This window comes from Aulostomus chinensis, chromosome 10, assembly GCF_037954235.1.
Source record: "Aulostomus chinensis isolate RoL2024-O1b breed Wild chromosome 10, RoL_Achi_v1.0, whole genome shotgun sequence".
Lineage (NCBI taxonomy): Eukaryota > Metazoa > Chordata > Actinopteri > Syngnathiformes > Aulostomidae > Aulostomus > Aulostomus chinensis.
Window position 1 is genome coordinate 20,078,894 of NC_141329.1, and position 20,714 is coordinate 20,099,607.

The 20,714-nt window shown below is 41.2% G+C and overlaps 2 protein-coding genes across 2 annotated transcripts; one reads left to right on the forward strand and one right to left on the reverse strand.

The window, feature by feature from the left end:
- Nucleotides 1-1,685: 1,685 nt before the first annotated feature.
- On the forward strand, nucleotides 1,686-14,816 carry aadac (arylacetamide deacetylase). The gene is made up of 5 exons (XM_086216339.1): nucleotides 1,686-2,242; nucleotides 3,674-3,902; nucleotides 4,457-4,526; nucleotides 7,795-7,966; nucleotides 11,035-14,816. Exons 1-5 carry the CDS (start codon nucleotides 2,102-2,104, stop codon nucleotides 11,659-11,661), a joined length of 1,239 nt encoding a protein of 412 aa, XP_086072465.1. The 5' UTR covers nucleotides 1,686-2,101; the 3' UTR covers nucleotides 11,662-14,816.
- A 3,874-nt stretch (nucleotides 14,817-18,690) lies between these two features.
- Nucleotides 18,691-20,227, reverse strand: LOC147254792 (succinate receptor 1-like). Its single transcript, XM_086215208.1, has 2 exons — nucleotides 20,003-20,227; nucleotides 18,691-19,779 (listed from the first exon to the last, which is right to left on the reverse strand). Exons 1-2 carry the CDS (start codon nucleotides 20,003-20,005, stop codon nucleotides 18,832-18,834), a joined length of 951 nt encoding a protein of 316 aa, XP_086071334.1. The 5' UTR covers nucleotides 20,006-20,227; the 3' UTR covers nucleotides 18,691-18,831.
- Between the last annotated feature and the right edge of the window lie 487 nt (nucleotides 20,228-20,714).

Below are 20,714 nucleotides of genomic sequence, written 5' to 3' on the forward strand. Positions count from 1 at the left end.
AATCCCCGCACAAAATGTGGCCTACATGTACGCAGTCACATGCACACATGCTTATTGGTAAGCACACACGCACACACGCACACACGCACACACGCGCACACACACACACACACGTCAACACACTTCTCCAACTCCTTGTTGGTGTCTTCAGACATTTTCACGTGCTACCCCCACACGCAGCAGGGTATTTGACGGCCACGTGGCATCACATTGCACAGCATGGCTCTACGTAGATGAAGATAACATCCCTACCCACGCGTGATGAAAGATTCACCAACCAACTGAGGTGGTCTCCCTTAGAAGCTGAGAGAAGGACGTGGTTAGATGGGAAAGGGAGGGAGGGGATTCCAGAGGGAATCCCTGAGTTTCTGAAGTATAATTTTGTATTCAGAGTAGTGATTTAGTATTCCACGGCTCAGCAGTGATCGGTCTCCCAGTGCCTCCGTCACTCCCAGGATCCTCAGCTCCTTATCACATTTATTCAGAGTTTGAAGACTGATGGAAGGAGACACTTGCCTGCTGCTAAACACATGCCAATTACGAATTCCAACATCATAACAGGACGTTAAAAAAGACCACAACACAGAGGTTAAGGGAACGTGACACTGAGGCATGTGGATGCACACACTTCCAAAACTCACTTTCAAAATAGAAAGTGTGAATTGGCACTTACTCTTCACCTCATCTGCCTTTTTGGTTAGTTCCCCTCCAATAAATAGAGTTATTGAAGCATGAGGATTTCCAACCATCTCTCTAAAGAGCACCAATGTTTTTTTCTTGTCTTATACTTTTTCCTTAATTCCTTTGGAAAATAACTCAAATCAAAGTTTGGAAAGAAGTCTGCGCCAGTGTAAATCTCTGTGAGTACCAAAATGTCATCCGAGAATACCGTACTAGCATATAGGATGAATATGGGCCAGAACATGTTCTCTCTTACAAGCACGTATAAAGAGGATGCGGTTCCTCAGTTATTTCTGCCCTAAGGTCCGCTGGAATTAATAGCAGCCTCATTTTTGTGAGGGGAGGCTCAAGTCCTTTCAAGACCTGATTCAACATCGGTAAAGTGTTGGTTATTGATTTGGAAAAGCAATAAATAAATCAATAAACAGCGAGGCAAAGGAAAGTCAGTTTCCACAAGAAAAACTAAAAGTGTCAGCGTTTTTGGTTTTCACTTCATGCTTCTATCTGCAAGAGGCAGATAAATAAATGTATTTGATGACCTCTTGGTGACGCATGAGTGAAAGATATACCATGCAGCTCTTATATTAAGAAGTTACATTTAATTCACAGCTGTCTGCCCTGCAAACTCCCCACCCATACTGGGTCCCTCAAACTCAAACAAACCTTTTCCAAACAGAGTCGAGTTGCCTCGACAGTCAGTCCTGCCAGGATACAAGTCATCTAAGTTCTAGTCACCTATAATATAATTAGCTTTGGCTGACTTGCAACTACAGAGTCACTTATCCATTTCCCTGCGAAAAGGTTATCACACCAGAGGGATTCTTTCGTTACCGTAGAGTGCGCAGCTGACACTTGAGTACCAGCTGCAGAGTCTAGAGTGACTCTCCTTGAACAAGAAATCATAACAGGACAATTACATCTGACTTTTACATCGATGGTGAGCGGTGAAACTGGTTTCAAAGTGGAATTCTCTCCCTTACAAGCCGTGGCATTTCAAACGCATCTCGGCACACGGCCCCGTGGCGCGTCCTCGTCATCTATGTATGATAAGAAGGAGGCACCTGAGGAATTTGCGGGTGCGGGCCAAGGTGGGACGGTTCTGCCTCGTGAGTGCACAGGGGCGCGCGCTCCCCTGTCTCCATATCGCCGCCGACACTTTTCTGTCATCGACAATTAATTCTCCACAGCGAAGGCAGAGATGCGTCGTTGCACGCGCACGAGCAGCGAAGAAACGCTCAGAATATGCACGCCGATAACCATCAAATGACACCAAACACGTGCTGTCATATTTAGCTGCTCCGGATGCAAAATTAATCCCTTTGCTTTGTCGCGCACTGCAGTAACTTGTCCACACGCGCAGTTTACGGACTGTTAGTGTTTTCCACCCTGCAGTCAATTTGCCGGGGACGCACGCTCTAAAATGAGGTTGGGAAACGTATTTCTATTCGTTGCTCTCTGCTCTTTTACGGCTTATTACATTTACGAGCCCATTCCCGAAGAGATAGAGGAGAGATGGAAACTCATGCTGACCAACTCTTTCTTCAGGAGCCTCAGCCACCTGGTAAGAAAGACAGAAGTTCTTGCTTTAGGTTTTCTTGTACTTAAAATTCCCTTCAAAAAACCCCCCAACAACAACTATTCTTAGAATACAAAAAAGCACCGAGGATATATTCATTATGCCTTATTTTATAATGTGCTCATTCAGCTAGAAAAGGGCGAAATATTCCATATTGAGTTGGTTTTATTTATCATGCTATGCAGGTTATGTGGCAGGTTAGTTGTAATTTGCTGATGTGGATACATGCTGGTTACACCAGATTATGTCAGATGCTAATCCATGTGTTGTATAGTCCTGCTCACCTGTTCTAATAATAGACCCTATTATGGAAACTCTGTTTATGACCTGTGTTGTAAACTAACCCATCCTGCTAGTTCTTTTTGATGGATGTACTACACCGTTTTAGTATAAACAAGAGCACTGGCTTGATTTTGCCACACCTTTGATATTATTGGTAACTCAACACAGTCTATTGTAACAAAGGCATTGCGGCCATTTGAATTTTACTGGCATTTGTGAAAAAAACAAAAACAAAAGATACACTTTAAACCGAGTGGGAACAGAGAAAATCCACGGGCAACAGCTGGACATTGTTCTTTGTTCTGCAGGGAGAATATTTTTCTGCTTGACTCTTAACCTTTTGTAAGAAGACCCATGTGATTTTCAGCATGGAAAGTATATCGTTGGAAATGCCTTCATTTCATTTATCATTCCTAGAGCGGCACAGAATTTAACTTAATTTGAGCGCTCTCTCTCAAATTATAGATCACAACAGCCTTACACTTAACAGATGCTCTTTGTGGTCATCGGAATATACAGAGAATCCTTAATGCCAAATAATTACATGAAGGGTTTTAGATTTTAACCAGACGATGGTCTTGTTTGCTGTAGGTCTGAATAAAATCAAAGTGAATCAACTGAATCGAATAGACCCGTGTCTTTTCGTGTAATTTGATGATTTTTCAGCATTTGCTACAGCAAAATCTCACTATTGTTCTTTTGAAGCACAGACTGACTGTACATTGTTTTTTTTCTTTCCCCCTTAACTGACATCAGTGCCTAGAGCTTGGAAATGATGACTCTCGGATGAGTTTGTTGTGGTCCCAGTAGAAGAGCATCAGCTGATCTGCCTCATTCCAGCCCTGACATCAATCTTATCAGATATATTGGGGCATGAGTCATGCTTGTGTCATTTACTTATGACTCCAAAAACAAATAACTATTGGGGAGTTTGAGATTTTTCCTAAGCAACAATGACATTACTTGAATGAATGTAGTGTAATGCAGTTTGCAATATCATGAGCTTGGGTCAAGGTAGTTCAATCTCACAGATCGTCTGGTTTACATTAGCTTTATTATTGCTGAGTTTACGCCAATAGCTCGGCTTTGATGAACATCCTTGCGATAAATCTGTCCCTGTATTTGGCTTTGCAGGCAGACTTCAGTGAATTAGTAGGACTGAAGGACTACATGGGAGTAATGTACTTCATTACATTGGCTGAAAGGGTAGTGCCTGTGTCTGATGAGCATGTCAGGGTGACGGAGGAGACGTTTGACGGAGTGGAGGTGGTTCTGTACCAGCCGAAGCAGCGAAGCGATGACAGTGAGCTCAGAAGAGCTGTCATATACCTACACGGTGGAGGATGGTGTCTTGGGAGTTCCCGTAAGTAGAGTCACCTTTGTTACACTAAAATGATTTGTGACGTACAACTCGGTGGCTTTAAGAAGTTAATGGGTATTACATTGTGATGTGTTAATCGCACAGTAATCCCTCTTTTCGTCCCGGAAAGAATTCTGAAAATGCAGTCTTTTGATTGATGTGAAAAGTGATTTTATAGCTCTATATAGACTCTCTATGACAGCTTTTGTGACAGGAGCACAAATAATGACAACACTACTGAACAGAATACTTCTCTTGTACAGTTTCCTGATGAAATAACACGCCGTCTGCTGGAGCGGTGGGGACCTCAGAGGGTGGCGAGCCTTACAAATCAGATCCTAAACAAATGACATGCAGTTTGACACGTTTCATGCTGTTCTTGCAATCTGTTGAACAATTACAGTTTTACCAATCTTGGCTGGAAGTACCGCAGACTGTTGCTATGTAATGTCAGAAAGGAACGGACATCAGTTTTGTTTTATTTTTGGGGGGGGGGGGGGGGGGTTTCCTAAGAATATCTCCTCTCCCTTATCCGTCTGTTCTCTCTCTCTGTGCAGGTATGAGTCCGTATGATCTCCTGGCCAGGAAAATGGTCATGGAGCTAAATGCAGTGATTCTCTCCGTGGAGTAAGTATTTCCTCCTGCAACGTGTGGTATTGAAATTAATCTTTCATTCATCATTCCAAGAACAATTAAACATAAAAAAACCTTGTTTTCATTTCCTACTAAATCACATGTCAAACACATTTCTCTAAAACACCACCTGTTTGTAAGGCTCATGGCAAAGCACCAGGCAGCATGTGAGAAACATCTCGCTCTAGTTTTCCTTCTGCTATTGTGGAAAAAAAAAAAAAAAAAAACTCAACAAAACAATCCACCCTGGCTTGTGTGTAGTTGCCGTGGGTGGTGTTCAATCCAGGATGCTGCTATCCTGATGCGAGGCATCTGAATTTGTGAGATCACACCGGAATCCATCTTGCCAAGCTCCAAAAGTGGCTCATGCAATCAGTGTCCCTTGAGGTGATAAGGGTGTTGTTTAGTTATGACAATTGAGCTTGTGGAAAACAACAATGGTGGCTCCTTTAGAGGTCATAGCATCGGTTCTATCAGAAGTGGAGATTATTTCTTCTTGAAAGTTGAAGAAAGACTGTCTCTGAAGGCTTTTCTTGATGGAAAAGATCTTTCCTGGCTCCACCGGCTGATTTGGGCCTCTGTGTGCATTTGCTCATCTGACTGGTCGTAGTTAGCTTCCCCCAGTCATCTGCAGAGTATTTCCATCAAGGTTCTTTGTAGCAAACTAGCTGGCCTGTCTGGTTAGCAGTGACACCAGAGTTGTACCATGCTCCAAACTTTTCTTCTTATAATAGATGAGAATGCCAGCTGAAATACTCATCCAGTGGCAAGCTCATACCTGCAACATTTTTCTGGTCAACCAGACTATTTCACAATCAAATTATAGTTTAGGGCCAAATTGAATTTTCTGTTGTTGTGTTTTCCTTATACATAAGGCACATGGACTATACTGTATCAAGTTAATCAATTCCATACACCTTTCGTGGTTTATCAGAATTATTGACAGTTCGGCACCTCTGTTTCTTTCGATCTCACACTGACTGTCTCTGTCGTTTGTGCCTGTCTTCCCTCATTAGTCACAGGCCAGATTGAAGTGGAGATGCAGCAGAGTGAAGCTAACAGGTTTTCATTGCCAGGCATCCCCTGTCAAAGCTGTGCTCGCTGTTGTTTTTCTGAACACTCAAACTCTGCCTCTTATTTTTATAACTTTCTTTTGCCGTTAACCTCTTGCCTAGTTTTCAACCTCATCAGTCAACAGCCGGGTGAAAGAGTAGCTCTCGGTTATCGAGTCGTATTTTTTTGTTTGTGAAGGGCTGTGCTGACTGACATAATTGACAGTGAGTGGTACAGTGTATTCAGACTAAGTGTGTGTGGGGGGTATTACATTATCTGCCTCTTCCAAATTCCTGTCAGCATTTTTTTAAGCATTCAGTGAGTAATTCTGGCATTTCATAATCCGAAACGCACTAGTGCGTGTGGCTTGGCTCATAGATGGAAATGCTTTTAGAGATCACCATCAGGACAAAGGTTGATGCAAACACCCCAAAAAAACGTAAATAAAGTCAGGTGAATTCAAATTTGAGATTCCATGCTTATTGAAACGACTGTAAGGTTGTTTTAAAGGAGAGTCTACCTATATAATTGAAATCAGCATGTAAAGTTCACATACACTTAAAAGTGAACTTTGTAGAATTTTTTTGTTGAATGTTGAACTGATCTGACATGGAATCTAATTGCTTGTTCAATGGCCCGTACTACAATCCTCCATTAAGTTTGATGAGAATCCTGGGTGTTTGTGAATTCCTGCTGACAGGAAGGCACACTGAGAGATCTCAGCCAAGGCCAGTGTAATAAAATTTTGTTTTTGGCTTTGTTCGATGGATCTGCCCCAAAATGAAACAGCTTTGGCTCATGCTATCCCTTCACTGCAGACCAACAAACACACTCAGACATGGGTGAACTCATCACATCCTTGGTGGAGGCACCACAACATTTAGCTGTGTAATTCATTGTTAGTTTGTGGTAAACCGTACAAATATCGTTGTCCTAACTTCGCCTTCTTCATTGGAGCAGCACGAATGCGAGATAGCATACACCATCAGCTGAAACATCATGACCACCCTCCTAAAAACATGTAGATCTCCCTTGTACCCCCAAAACAGCTTTGATTTGTGGAGGCATTGACTCTGCAAGGCCTCTGAAGGTAAGCTCTGGTACCTGGCTCCAAGATGTTATCAGCAGGGGCTTTAAGTCCTGAAATTTTTTAGGCAGGAGCTGTCACAGATCAGACTTGCTTGTCCAGTACATCTCACAGATGTTGGATTAGATTGAGATCTTGGAAATTTTGAGGCCAAGTCAACACCCTGAACTTGTTGTTGTGCAACCATAGCATCACACTGCCTCTGCTGTTTTACAGTCTTCTTATCCTGGTACCTTCTCTTCTCTCAGATAATCAAAGCTAATTTACCCCACTATCCAAGAAACCATGACTCATCAGACCAGGCCATATTCTCCCATTGCTGGGCTGTCCAGTTCTCATGCTAACATGTCTGCATAGGCACTCTGAGTGGACTACAGCTACGCACCTCGTATGCAGCAGGCTGTGACGTGCTGTGTGTTCTGCCACCTGTCTATCAGAACAAGCATTAATATTTTATTTGTGCTCCAGTGTCTCCATTGTGGGATCAGACAATGCTGCCTTCCTTTCCCTCCCCACAGGCATTAATGAGACTTGGGTGTCCATGACCCTGTTGCCAGCTCACCGGTTTTCCTCCCTTAGACCACTTGTGCTAACCTCTGCAGACCAGGACCACCCAACAAGACCTGCAGTCATGGAGAGGCTCTGACCCAGTCACGTAGCAGTTACAATTTGGTCATGTCAAAGTTGCACAGAATGTTGCTGCTTGTCCGTTTTTCTTGCTTCCATCAAATCAACTCCAAGGACAAAATGTTCACTTGCTGCCTAATAACCCCGCCCCCTTCCCCACTGTCAGGGGATGGCTGATAGGTGCATTTCTTGACTCTCGATGTACTTTTTCATGAATCCAGCAGTTACAGAGTGTTAATAGACAAATACATTGTGATAATATATAGTAAATACTTAGTAGCTTTTGGTTGTTTCATCTATTTCCCACAAATGGCCAAATTTTGCTCATCTTTCAGACTACTTTTTCTCACTGAAGTTGAGATAGTTGCAAAATAAATGCATTTTTGTAAATTTTTTTTTTGTCTTGCAAATTTCATCTATTTCGTTTTTTTTCTTTTTTAAGTTTGTGCTTTTTAATCTCCCCTGTGTTCAATCTGCATTTTTTGGGATTCTCAGGTACCGCCTTGCCCCCGCTCACCATTTCCCTGTTCCATATGAGGATGTATATTGTGTGGTCAAACACTTCCTTCAGAGAGAGGTGCTGGCTCAGTACTTTGTGGACCCAGGACGCATTGCTGTGTCAGGGGACAGTGCTGGAGGAAACCTGGCAGCTGCAGTCTCCCAGCAGGTACTAAATCTCTGTTTTCTTCCAAGTGTGTATTCCGCATTCTTATTTGTGTATGAACTGTTAGAAATGATGGCATAAGAAGGTCAACGTATCAGTTTGTTCGGAGGGGAACAGCGTTTATTTTAAGCAGAAGTATCAAATCCCGAGTCACTCATAATGTACAGAACAGCTTGAGGAGACATCATTCTCACATTTCCAATATTACAAAGGACCAGTGGTCACAAGTCCCAAATATCCACAAGGGCTCATGATTCAGAGAGGTGCAAAAAGTTTAGGGCCAAAAAGGAAATTAGCAGTGTGAAGTGGATGGTGATAATCTTTTTGATGATGCTACACCCTTAATAGCAAGACTTATCAAAACTGCTTCCTTCAGAGAGGATCAGCAGAGCAATTATTATTTTGTGATGAGTTTCAATCTTTCAATCCAGGTTAATAAAACCAGCATTAGCTGTGCGACTACAAATAATAACACATGACAGTAAACTGGCAGAGCAGCAACGCTATGTTTTGACACCATGCAGAGATGTTCATTGATTATACTGTGGAAAATACAACAACAAATATTTGAGAAGAAGCCAAAGCATGACGATCTGCATTGATTATGCAATTCTGATGAAGCTTGCTGCTGATACGTGGCTGTCTGCATCCTCAGTTCTTCCACTCTGAGAAGCTATTCCTCGAGGCCAGCTACTTTGATCAGCCATACATTTTTTAACTCAAATTCTGATTTAGTGGGATTTAGTGTTTATTGCACACAAGAACATTGAAGCTCAGCAGTGAACTGCCAAGAGGAAAATCTGTCTATGGAACGAAGGGGCGAAGAATAAGATTTAATAAAGCAGGAAATATAGTCCTCCCAAGATAATCTCTTAGCAATTTCATTTTCTTTTTTAGTGACATACACTATTGTTGATGCTATGACCTACCCTGGGTACTACAGTGGGAAGTTATCATAATTATACTAGATAATTACTCCGTAACATTCTCCAATACGAGTTTATTTTGTTCTTTTTTTGACACTTTTTGCTGTCTCACTGGATTACCTGAGTGTCATCCGCTACATATATATTTAGCAAAATGTTTGGCTTTTAAATTGAGCATCTTACCATTAATCTTGAGTAGTAATTGTATTTATGAAATTGCATATTATAAGGCTGAAGCTAGTAGGGAAAAAAAACCCTCTTTCCTCATTTCACACTTCATCATCGTCATCATTGTCATGGTGATTCATCATCTTCTTGTGTTGAAGTGCTTCAACTTCACCACTTTTTGTTTGCCTTTATCTACACTGAGGTTAGCATGTCTAACAGTAGCCAGCATGCACAGCGCTGTACAGGATGCTCACCTCAAACCCTGCTTTGTACAGCTGGTGGTAAACACTGCTATGCCACTCAGGATTTTTAGCCTCCTTGCTAACTTCCTTCCTTTCATGCTTTCGATTGTGAATTTGCAGGGCAGGACTGGATTGTTACACAACACAGTTTAAGCATGCATGCAACAATACAGCATAAGCAAGGCAAAGACTATAAACAAGAAGCAAAAGAGCCAAAAACAGCTTCATGGGGCTCTGCAAGGCTTCTCCTTCTGCAATGTGTGATCATTTTTTGGACCTGCACCAGGAGTCTGTGTCTGTGGACATGGAAAAACTAGTTTCGGTGCTTATGTGCTTCAGCTTCTGTGGAGAGAAATCGTGGGGATTTATGTTGGCTCCGGAGAGACAGAACATGTAGAAAGGTCTTTCCGGGTCTTAGGGAATCAAGTTGTCAAGTTGAGCAGTTGGTTCATCATCATCATCATCATCATCATCATCATCATCATCACCATCATCACCTTAAAATTACAAGTCTTCATTCATACTTTTGGCTGCAGTTCTTTTGCTTTGCCTTACATGGAGTGTCCTTATTGTACCTTCGGGTGGTACCATAAACATAGTCAGAGAATCAGAGAAGAGTGTCCCATCCCCCTGGTGCTGTACTTGAGTACACAAATGGCCTATATCACACATGTCCTAGTGGCTTCAGGTTAGCATGATGGTTTACAGATATAGAGCCCCTCTGGTGTTGGAGTGAAGCACATACCTAAAAGAGCTGCCCATTTCAGATAATTATAATTCTGTCCCAAGGCGTTGGAGACAGTACGCACAGTCAGAGATCAGGCAGGTTGATGGGGATCTGTGAACTTCAGTGCAAAATAAGGAAAAAAAAAACCAAAACACATCCATTTCTTTTTACTCGTGATGATGACCTCCCAATGATCCACCCCCCACCCCCCACCCCCCGAGCAAGAAAAGGCCATCTCCCAAGATGCTGCTGTAGGCCTTGCTTGTGTGACTTAGAAGCAAAATAGCCCTCATACATCGAGGCTTTCTTTTTTTCCTCTTAAATTTTTTCACTCATGAAGCAATAACAAAATAATAAGGACCATGAAATATGCAATTAGTCCAAGGAAACATCCCAATAAATCCAGAGAGCAGCAGAGTTGTGTGCAAATGCAAACCACAAACCAACAAACCATTTGGCAGGTGAAACTCAGAGAAGAGGGAAAGGAAAATGCCATCATGAGCTTTTTCGTTTCTTTTCTTTTCTTCTGCTGTCCTTGGGTTTCAAGGGTAAATCTTAGGTGAGCTACATTGTCATATTTTGCAGGAGACTGTAGCATTGTCTTAATTTTTTCACTTATAGGTATATCGTTCACACACAAAAGTTCAGAAAAATCTCTGCTTATGCTTGTTAAATGCATGAGGCCCATTGTTTTTTCTGGCACTGGTGAAACAAATTGGGCTTTAATCTCTTGACAGCTATATTATTAGACATAATTATTTCCTCTAAGTCAGTCCAGGAGAGAGTGTTCATAGAAACACTGGTGCTGTATATCAATATGATCCCTGCCTTTACCAAGACATAAATAGCCAACACGAGGGGGATGATGCAATTAGTGGAGGTCATCTGATATATGAGACTCAATGCTGTGGGTTTCTTTTTCTAAAAATGAATTCAGCTCACATGTTAACCTGATTAAGAAATAATATATTTTTGAAAACCGGCTAATTTATCTTTTGATCTCTACAGCTACAGAAAGACAATGGACAGCAGGTGAAGTTGAAGGCCCAAGCACTCCTCTACCCTGTGCTGCAGGCTCTTGACCTGAATACGCCCTCCTACCAACAGAATCAGGACATGCCAATTTTGCCGCGCACCCTTATGGTTCGCTTCTGGAGCGAGTACTTCACCAGCGACAAGGCGTTTTTCAGAGCCATGATGGCCAACACCCACAATAACCCTGAATCCTCGAGCCTGCTGAAGTTTGTTAACTGGAGCGCCTTCCTTCCTGAAACCTACCACAAAAAATACAATTACAGCGCTCCTGCTGTGGTACAAGGAGCAGCAGGCAAGTCAGTGGGGATGGAAGGACCATCTCGATCTTTAGCTGACCCCAGGGCATCACCCCTGCTGGTTCCAGACGCGGCCTTACGCTCCCTACCCAAGGCTTACATTCTGACATGTGAGTATGACGTTCTTCGAGATGATGGGATCATGTATGTCACACGTCTGCGTGCTGCTGGTGTCGAGGTGACACATGAACACTACAGCACAGCATTTCATGGAGCGCTGATGTTCACCGTGTGGCCAACTGACTTTCTGATCGCGCGCCGCATGACAGACAATTATGTGAAATGGCTACAGGAAAATCTGTAAAAAAAAACAAAAAAAAACTTCCTTTACTCAAAATGCATTACCATGTTCATTCCAGTCTTTCCAAATGATGCATCAGTATGTGTGTTTGGGCAAAATATTGCCGATTAGATGTTTATGTTTTCTTTGGTAATGCTATATATATGTGTATATATATATATATATATAATGTGATATATGACATGTATTATTTTTCAGCTAATACATACAACAACAATATACCCAAATAGGATTCAAGATTTAGAAATTATAATGAAGAGTTTTTTCATAAAAGGTGGTATGAGAATGACTCACACCACAGTGAAATACAGTGAAGTGTTTTTTTCTCCAATAAATGCAATAGTACCACTAGAGGGTACTCTGCACTTGATGGAGTGTATTTTGCATGAAGGGTTAGACTATAATGATGCATTTACTGCGGTGCATATGTCACTTCCTGTGTCCACTAGTTGGTGTTAGAGAACTCACATTTACTACATGTGATGTTGCCGTGCATCACACAAAAACAACATTGTAGTTTTGACATAAATCAAATGATGTTTACTACATCAGGCTCACTCCCTGTAACCACTAGGTGGCACCAAATTAAAATTGTAGATGTTTTGAACGCTCATAAAATGTGTGAAGTTTGGACAAGATCAAATCATTCGGTGTCTAGTTCTATCAAAAAGCTGCCCATGTTATCACAGTAAAAACATTTACAAAAATATCCCAGTCTTCACATTAACCCAACACTAAATTTTGACCAAATTTGAGACCGAGCCAGTTGACCCACTCGGAAGAGGACATCGTATTGTATAAAAATCATCAATTCCTGTTGGCACTAGGGGGCGCAATGACAAATTTGCCCCAAAATTTAGTGGAATTTTCCTTGACTCATTGTTAACATCTCCAGCAAGTTTAGTATAAATCTGCTGTTTAGTTTTTGTATAATCCTGCTGACAGACAAATAATCCAACGCCACCGAAAACATGACCTCCTTTGGGGAGGTAAAAATAACACAGACGCCTTGGCGGAGGTAATAATGAGTGGTCTAAAAGGAAGTCTGGCCATAAAAAAAAACAACTACAGATGTTTTTGGGCTGTGGATCATGACAAATTTTTTGTGCAATGTTTCTGTGTTTTTATCTTGCATATACTCTTATTTCCCATCACAGAACCTGCTGCATAATCTTATTTCCAATAACACTATTAGTTAGAAAGGTATTTACTGAAAGGTCTGAACTATTCCATAAGGCATTTGAAGTTTTCAGTCTATGTCTTAATAGAGCAGAAACCTGAAAACAAAGTAGAGCCTCACAACAGCAAAAAAAAACTATATATATATGTATGTGTATATATATATAATTTCACCAAAGTTAACATTTATCTCTGAGTGCAGCTGATACTGAAACCTAAGATTGTGTTCATATGCTTGTAAAACTACAGCTCATGTGTAATGGTTCTTGACATCACATTAAGGATTGGTAAATGGAATTCTAATAAAATGAAGCAAATCTGTTTTTCACTATGACAGAGGAGTTCCTTAGTTGTGCGCATCACACAAATATGCCTCCCAGGGATACTATTGATTTTCCTGATATGATTATGTAAATATCACAATCAATGACCTCTTCATTACCACAATTTTTGCATCAAGTCTCATTACCGCATACTACCAGAAGAATAAAAACAAATGTATTGCATGTCTTTTTTGCTTGGTAAAGTCTGCATATCAGGAAGTCCTTTGGAAACCGTCACAAATGGAGAGTATCACAATGTAATATGAGAGGCCATATTCCACACAGAATAGATTTTGCTCCAACAATGGGCATACTTTTGAACATTCTTCTCACCACATTAAGCACACAGATATTTTTGAATGGCCTTAGTTGCATGTCATGCTTTGCAAAGAGACAGAAGATCGTGTACCAAGGCAGAATATGGAAAATAAAACTTTTATTTGGAGCCTCTATCCTGATAGCAAATCACAGATTAATTTCCTGTAACAGGAGGTACTGATGTGTGTGCGCGTGTGTGTGTGTGTGTGTGTGTGTTTGTTTGTCAGCTTTCCTCTCTCTTTATTCATTCGAGCATGATTTTATTGCAATGTGGAAGATTTGGCATTTCAAATATAACAGGAGGGCACGATATACCTTAGCCTAGGCCATATTTCATCAGATTCAATCTAACAGTGCCCCTCAATTTAAGTTCGATCAAACTGTCCAATCTCATCAAAATCTAACTATTTAGAATTATCCTGAAAGAAAGTACTTTCAAGGGAGCTGTAATTAATGACCCCACCTCCTCACTTACACTTTAATCAGTTTAACACCAACAATTTTCTTTCTCCCATCAAGTTTAATGAAAATCAGTTCAACAGTTTTTGCACAATATACCTACTCGTTTGTAATGGATTTATGAAAATAAAAAAAGGATAATGTACTTTGTAGTCGTATTTTGGGCTGAAGGTCGCAAGTACCAGGTGATGAATTTGCATTATCTATTATTTGCACATCTTTGGAGCCATGCCTGTGTTGTTTTGTTGTTTCTTCAGTCAGCTGGTCGTCCCTGATCCTCTCACTGTTCTGAGAGGAAATTAGCTTGCATTTATTTTCTCCCCAAGGCCAAACAATCATATGAGGGGGCTTGGAATCATTCACTTATTTTTGTTTGTTCTTGCCAGTGGGTGACATCGCCCTGTGACTTCTCAGCACATGGTATGCACAGTATGGGGTGTGTGTGTGTGTGTGTGTGTGTGTGTGTGTCATGGTAAGTATTCATACCCTCTATTTAAATACAAATACCAATATATTAATTTAGAAAAGCTCAATTACAAATAAAAAGCTCGAAATGAAAAAAAAAACTGCAGCAACAACAACACTCCACATGTAGTTGAAGTATTACAATAGAAGCACCTCCACCCTTGATGTATACAGTAGTTTATATACACGATACAGGAGAGAAAATCAAATGTGTTCTTCTGGTGGTGTTATGTTTGATTTTTGGGAGATATTGGCTCTGTTTAACTTTTTTTTTTTTAGAGACAAATCACTATTTGATGACGCCGTTAACATCTCACATCGTAAATGTGACCCTTGCTGCTTTTTGGACGACAATATAAAGGTTGGAAAACACTGCTTTAAACAGTGTTGTATTGAAAAAACAACAGCAAAAAAAATTGTTATTGTGTAAAATTGAAAATGTAATGGAATAAATTGTGCAATATTTCACTTTGAATTGTGAGTGGACGTTTTAAGTAGCATTAAATGGAATTTGAACAAGTACCTCTAATTTATACTTAAGGACACTTTGAGAGCATTTTTGAGTGATTTATTTTTTCCTACATCTTTGTTTATCCGCCTTCTCTAGTCATCCAAAAATCCATCCATCCATCCATCCATCCATTTTCTTCCGCTTATCCTGTTAATGGTCGCAGGGGGGCTGGAGCCTATCCCAGTGGCAATGGGCGAGAGGCAGGGTTCACCCTGGACAGGTCACCAGTCCATCACAGGACCAACACATAGAGACAGACAACCATTCACACTCACAGTCACACCTACAGTCAATTTAGAGTATCAATCAGCCTCGTCCCCTCTTGATGTCTCTGGACTGTGGGAGGAAGCTGGAGTACCAGAGAGAACCCACACAGGAACAGGGAGAACATGCAGACTCCACACTGTGACTGAGCCGGGACTCGAACCTGGAACCTTCTTGCTGTGAGGCGACAGTAATGACCACTGCACCACCGTGCCGCCTCATCCAAAAATAATAAGCATAATAATTTATGGCTTTTCACTTTAATCTTAACCGACCTCTCCATACTGCACTGTCCCTGTGTGCTTCGTCATATAACATGAGATGAGACCTGAGGGAAAAACACTGGGTTCCCCTCATGATGTTGACGATGGTGAACAGCAGAGTCAGAGAGATAAATTGATTTTGGTGCTGCTGGGGTGAAGCAGCCCTCTTGGGATATTTGAAGGGCTCATATAGGCGGTGCAGTTCATCAACACACTTTGGCCTCAAATTACCACTTAACACACCTCCACATGTTCCTCTCCAAAAGGTTAGAAAAAAAAAGATGATGTCATTTTCCTGAAAAGCAAAGAGGATGAAGCATGATGGTGGACAAATCCTTAATACAAAAGGATGAGTCATTTGGGTCAATTGCATCTATCTGGACACATTAAATATAACACTCATCGGCCCGCTGGTTGTGGAGTGGACTACTTCTCCACTACATTGTGTGCAAGTGTGTTTTGCATGTACCGTATATGTGTGTCCAGTGTTTCACCCGATGGGAGCTTGAAAAAAACGACAAACCAAATTCCTTCATTACTACAGGGCTAATAACAGTAACGTGAAATGGATTGAGCTGTCTTCAGAAAAGTCTGTGTGTGTGTGTGTGTGTGTGTGTGTGTGTGTAGTGGTTTTACGCGGATTAAACCCACACACAGTATGGAATGTGGACTAGTCCTTAAATTGGCGCGTGAGTGAGAAAGCATGCCCACACGGCTCATGCAAATGTTTACTTTGTGTAAACACATTGTTTTTAGTGAAATGTTGTAAATAAATTCATTTCACCCATCAAGCACTAAAACTTTTCAGTTCAGAGCTGCTGCACAGTGTTACCGCGTTACCCTTTCAGCTGCACGTGGTTCACCTGGTTGCTCTTCTCTGATTGGCTCGATCTCATTCATCTCGACCTGACGTTAAATTGGACTTTTTCAACACAAACGCAAAGAACAAAGCCTTATATTCCATGCTTTGCTCTTTCCTGCTCTCATTCCAGGAGAAATGCCAGTAAAGATGAAGTGATGGGTCAAGCATAGCTTGATCAGTCATGCTTGAAAAAAAGCACCTGATCCTGTATGTTGTTGGAAAGCCCTGTGAATTTAAGTGTGGTGAATGGGTCAGCACCTCGGTAAACCCCTCTGGTTACTGATACAGTACATCACATGACAGGCCGATATGAGGAGGCCATTCATGGGAGCTCAGACCTTTCAACAGAGGATTCCACATTTAGAAATATATTGTAAAATGCATCAGTATACACCAAATTCAGGCCTTGTGAAAAGGTATTTTTCACTTCTCATGGCTTACAAAGCTTTCTAGGATGTGGAAGGAATGAATTTGTATCCCTGAAAACAAAAAAAGATTAAAAAGAATGTATCATTTAAAATGATTAGGATATAGATGTAGAGTTTTGATCTTGCAAATGCGAAATTTAGGGAGGAAAAGACATATGATCCGAATTATCTAAATTATGATCTGAAATTTCTTGTACCGACTCCAATTTCAAGAATGTGCGCTTCATACCAAAACATTCACAGTTTAAAGGATTTGCCCATTAAATTCTTTCGACATCAAATCATGGGCTGCTTAAAGTCAAATTGAACTGCAAATGTTCATAGTTAAATGATTGTTTGTTGAATTCTTCCAGGCAGTAATGCAAATAGTGATGTAAGTGTTCATCTAGATCTATTATTCCAATAGGAAATCAGCTCTCAACCACCATGTGATCACTAACCATCAAGCAACATTAATTGTTTATAGGAAATGACATTCTGTCAAATGTCTCTTTGTGTTGAGGGAGGAATTTTTCATGAAATGTTGATTGAAACTGATGATACAGTGTGAAGTTGGGAAAAGTGTAATTTTTGTGTCGTGACAGACAAATGTGAAAGGAAGAGTAAAGGGACATAGAGCGGAAACTCGTTAAAGCCAATAAAATCAAGCGTCAGAAAGCCGACGGCACCGTACATTGTCTTTCAGTAGGAGCAAGCCTTAGCTCTGACAGCCTCCCTCCATGTTTGTTCAAGTCTTGTCACCGAAGTTTCACAATCTCCAAAATATTGTGATTGGGCAGAGAGGGTCTTGAAGTAGGATTCAGGACAGGGAGAAGTCCGGTAAACCCAAGAACTCAGGTGTACAAGCCCTTGCCCAGACAGGAACAATCAGCCCTTTCACCACTTTCACTTTGTTCTGTCAACACCAGTGATAACGAGGACTTACTTTGCATAGTGGATACAAATAAAATGTATTTATTGTATCGCCTGTGCCTGCTCTGTCTCCTATAAGCCCCTTGGATTGAGTCTCCTTATCAGCAGTTCTCCATCTTCAGGCAGTTTGCTCCTTTCATCTCGCAGTCAGCCTCAGCTGAACTGCCGTCCTTCCCCTCCCATCGTCATAAATTTTCCTTTACTCTTTCATACCTGCCATTAAACTAAATGACCGCGAGAAGAATGAGGAGTTGCTTGTTATGTTTGCATTCGGGTCTAAGACTCTGAACTGAATCATTGCATATCTCATGTCTCATATTCCAGTTTCTCTGCGATCTGAAGTCTCTGGAATTTACTCAGGCTAAACGCACGCTGCGTCTTGACTGAATTGTCTGGAATAATCTTTTTTTTTTAACTGTTGATTTCTGGTCAATATCAGAAGTAGGTCAGATCTGTTATTATGCCGCTCATCTTTTCAAAATCCCCATTTTCAAATACAGTCGTGTGAATCCGCCTATGCTTTTATTCTCTTTAGACTTTTGCCTGTCTTGTTCTGTATATTTGTGTTGTGGAGTTGAATCTTAGTTCCGGTTTCTGTTTTAATTCTGGGCAGATACTCATGTCTCTCTTCCTGTTGTTTGACACCATCCCGTCCCTTGGTTTGCTCGTCCCCATTTTCCTTTATTTCACACCATTCAAATCTTTAAGTTTATCAAACCTTTAAGTTTATTAAAGCCCCACTGATTGCTATTCATGTCCACGAGCACAATGTTTGTATTTTAGTCGTTTAACCCAGAAAATCTCCTTGATGCACCTCAGGTTTTCCAGCCATACTTGAAACTCCATATTTTATTAGACACAGAGAGATTTATCTGTTGGTGATACGTTAATGAGCACCGCGTGCTTAAAAGGACTCAAATGTAAAATATGTTCACATTTATGTGTTACACACAACAAAGCACACCACAGCACCATTGATGAGTGTCCTGATGTGTTTTATGACTTGTTAAGTTTATAAATGTGGTCACAGTGTATACACATTATGACTAACAAGAACCAAAAGGAAAACTGTCTAATATATTGGAAGAGACGGTCATATTGCCGTTTTAAAGTGAGCAAAAATAAAGAAAAAAAAAACACAAGACGTCTGATTCATTTATGGAGTCCACAGTGTTTTAGGTTTTATCTTTTAATTGTGTCTTTGCTGCTGTGTCATTCTGAGCAACCTTCTGAGCTTAACAAACAGAAGTTCTCTAAACTTGTCCCCCATGAGGAAGTAGAAGACCGGGTTGATGACACTGTGCAGGAAGGCCAAAGGTCGGGTTAAGATGTAGAAACCCTCGATGTACATCCTCGTGCAGAGCTGCAGACCGGCCCAGGCCTGACGAGACGCTATTCTGACATTTCTCATCACGTGGTATGGCGTGTAGAGAACCAGGAACATTACTGCTGCAGATGTGACAACCCTTAAAGGCCTCTTGAACAATGGCGTCCTGCGCCTTACAGCTCTCTCCTGGTCTTTTAGTAGATGTGCGATTTGGTGTGAGAAGCCGCAATGTCCAAGCAGAGGGAGGATATAACCAGTGAAGGTTAGCCCAAGGCTGTAGCCTAAAACACTCACATCCCCTGTGAGGCTGGCATAATCATTGCAACGACTCCAGTTTCTGCTCTGCAGGTCCTGGAACATCAATATTATCATTGGAGTCACTTGCACATTGACGGCGAGCCAGCTCAACCCTGTCACGATCAGAGCTGTTTTTGGCCGCAACAGGAAGTGGTCTCGTGCTGGATGTCTTATGAGCAGAAAGCGATCCATGCTAACCCAGACCATAAAGAGGATGGAGGAGTAGAGATTGACATGCAAGATATAGCGGTTGATAATGCAAGCGTAGTAATTGGTTTTTAATTGTCTATTTGCGTAGAGGTAGGAGACGCACGGCAGCGTGGAGAGGAAAATAAGGTCGGAGACTGCAAGGTTGAAGAGGTAAATGTTGTAGCTCCTCCACTCTGACAGACAAAATAAGTAACCAAGTACAACCACAAGGTTGCCAGGGAAACCAATGCAGAACTCGATGCCATAAGTTAAAGGCAGGAAGTACTTCTCTAGTATGTCATCTATCTCTGTACAATTTACCACCTGGAAAACAGGGAGGGGAGGGGGAAGAGAAAATAGAAGACGTGTGAAAAAGGGAGAGAAGTAAGGAATGGATGAGTGAAAACAGAATGAAATCAAATGACCTGGAACTTTTTTTCCTCTGGAAAGGATTTACTAATGTAGAAACAAATGTTAGGTTCACTGACCAGTTTTCCTCATGAATGAATGGATGAACAGATATTGAATGTGTTCGGATAAGACTTACCATGCTGGAGTCGTAGTTGCCGGTAGCGTGAATAAAGCGTCCTACCACAGGCAGGTGCAGCCACTATCTCTGCTGGAAACTGTAAACACTGTGCTGCAGGTGGCAGGGCTCGGAAATCCAACCACAATAACTATTCCTCAATGGCTGGTGTGGTGGAGGACAACAACAACACTCAAACTGGTGTGGAGGCTGAGCAATTCTTTCATCTTGCAAGAGGGAAATTTGTTCAACATGCAACAAGCATGTGGAGAAGAAGAATCCACAGAGAACAGAGTCACTTGAACTTTTAAACGACAACACCCGCCTACCCTTAAGAATTATCTTTTAACCTTATACGAACGTAAAATCTCTTGTCATATGCAACAGGAAGTAGTTGAACTCTTGTCAGCTTACACACTGCCCAGATAAATAGATTGATAGATTGATTCAGATAAACAAGACCATGGGAAACTTAACTTACTCCAGAAAAAGGAAGTAGAACACAAAACCTTTTTCACACATACCACCGTCTCAAATTGAAGGTCACGCTTAACCACAGAATTCAAACATAGTGCAAAAATAGAAGCGACACAATGTGACACTTACATTTTCCTTTACAGTTCCTCCTCTTTGATCATTTATTGGTCATTAATGTACAAAGCATCTAATGGAGAACATCAGATGAGTGAATTTGTAAGAAAACGCTTTGGTCAGTCGAGTGAGCGCTCTTCTA

Bases quoted from the DNA above. Each gene is read 5' to 3' on its own strand.
- aadac (XM_086216339.1), top strand. From the start codon at position 2,102: ATGAGGTTGGGAAACGTATTTCTATTCGTTGCTCTCTGCTCTTTTACG. The intron at 2,243-3,673 runs GTAAGAAAGACA...TTGGCTTTGCAG, and splicing joins TCAGGAGCCTCAGCCACCTG to GCAGACTTCAGTGAATTAGT. The intron at 7,967-11,034 runs GTACTAAATCTC...TGATCTCTACAG, and splicing joins CAGCTGCAGTCTCCCAGCAG to CTACAGAAAGACAATGGACA.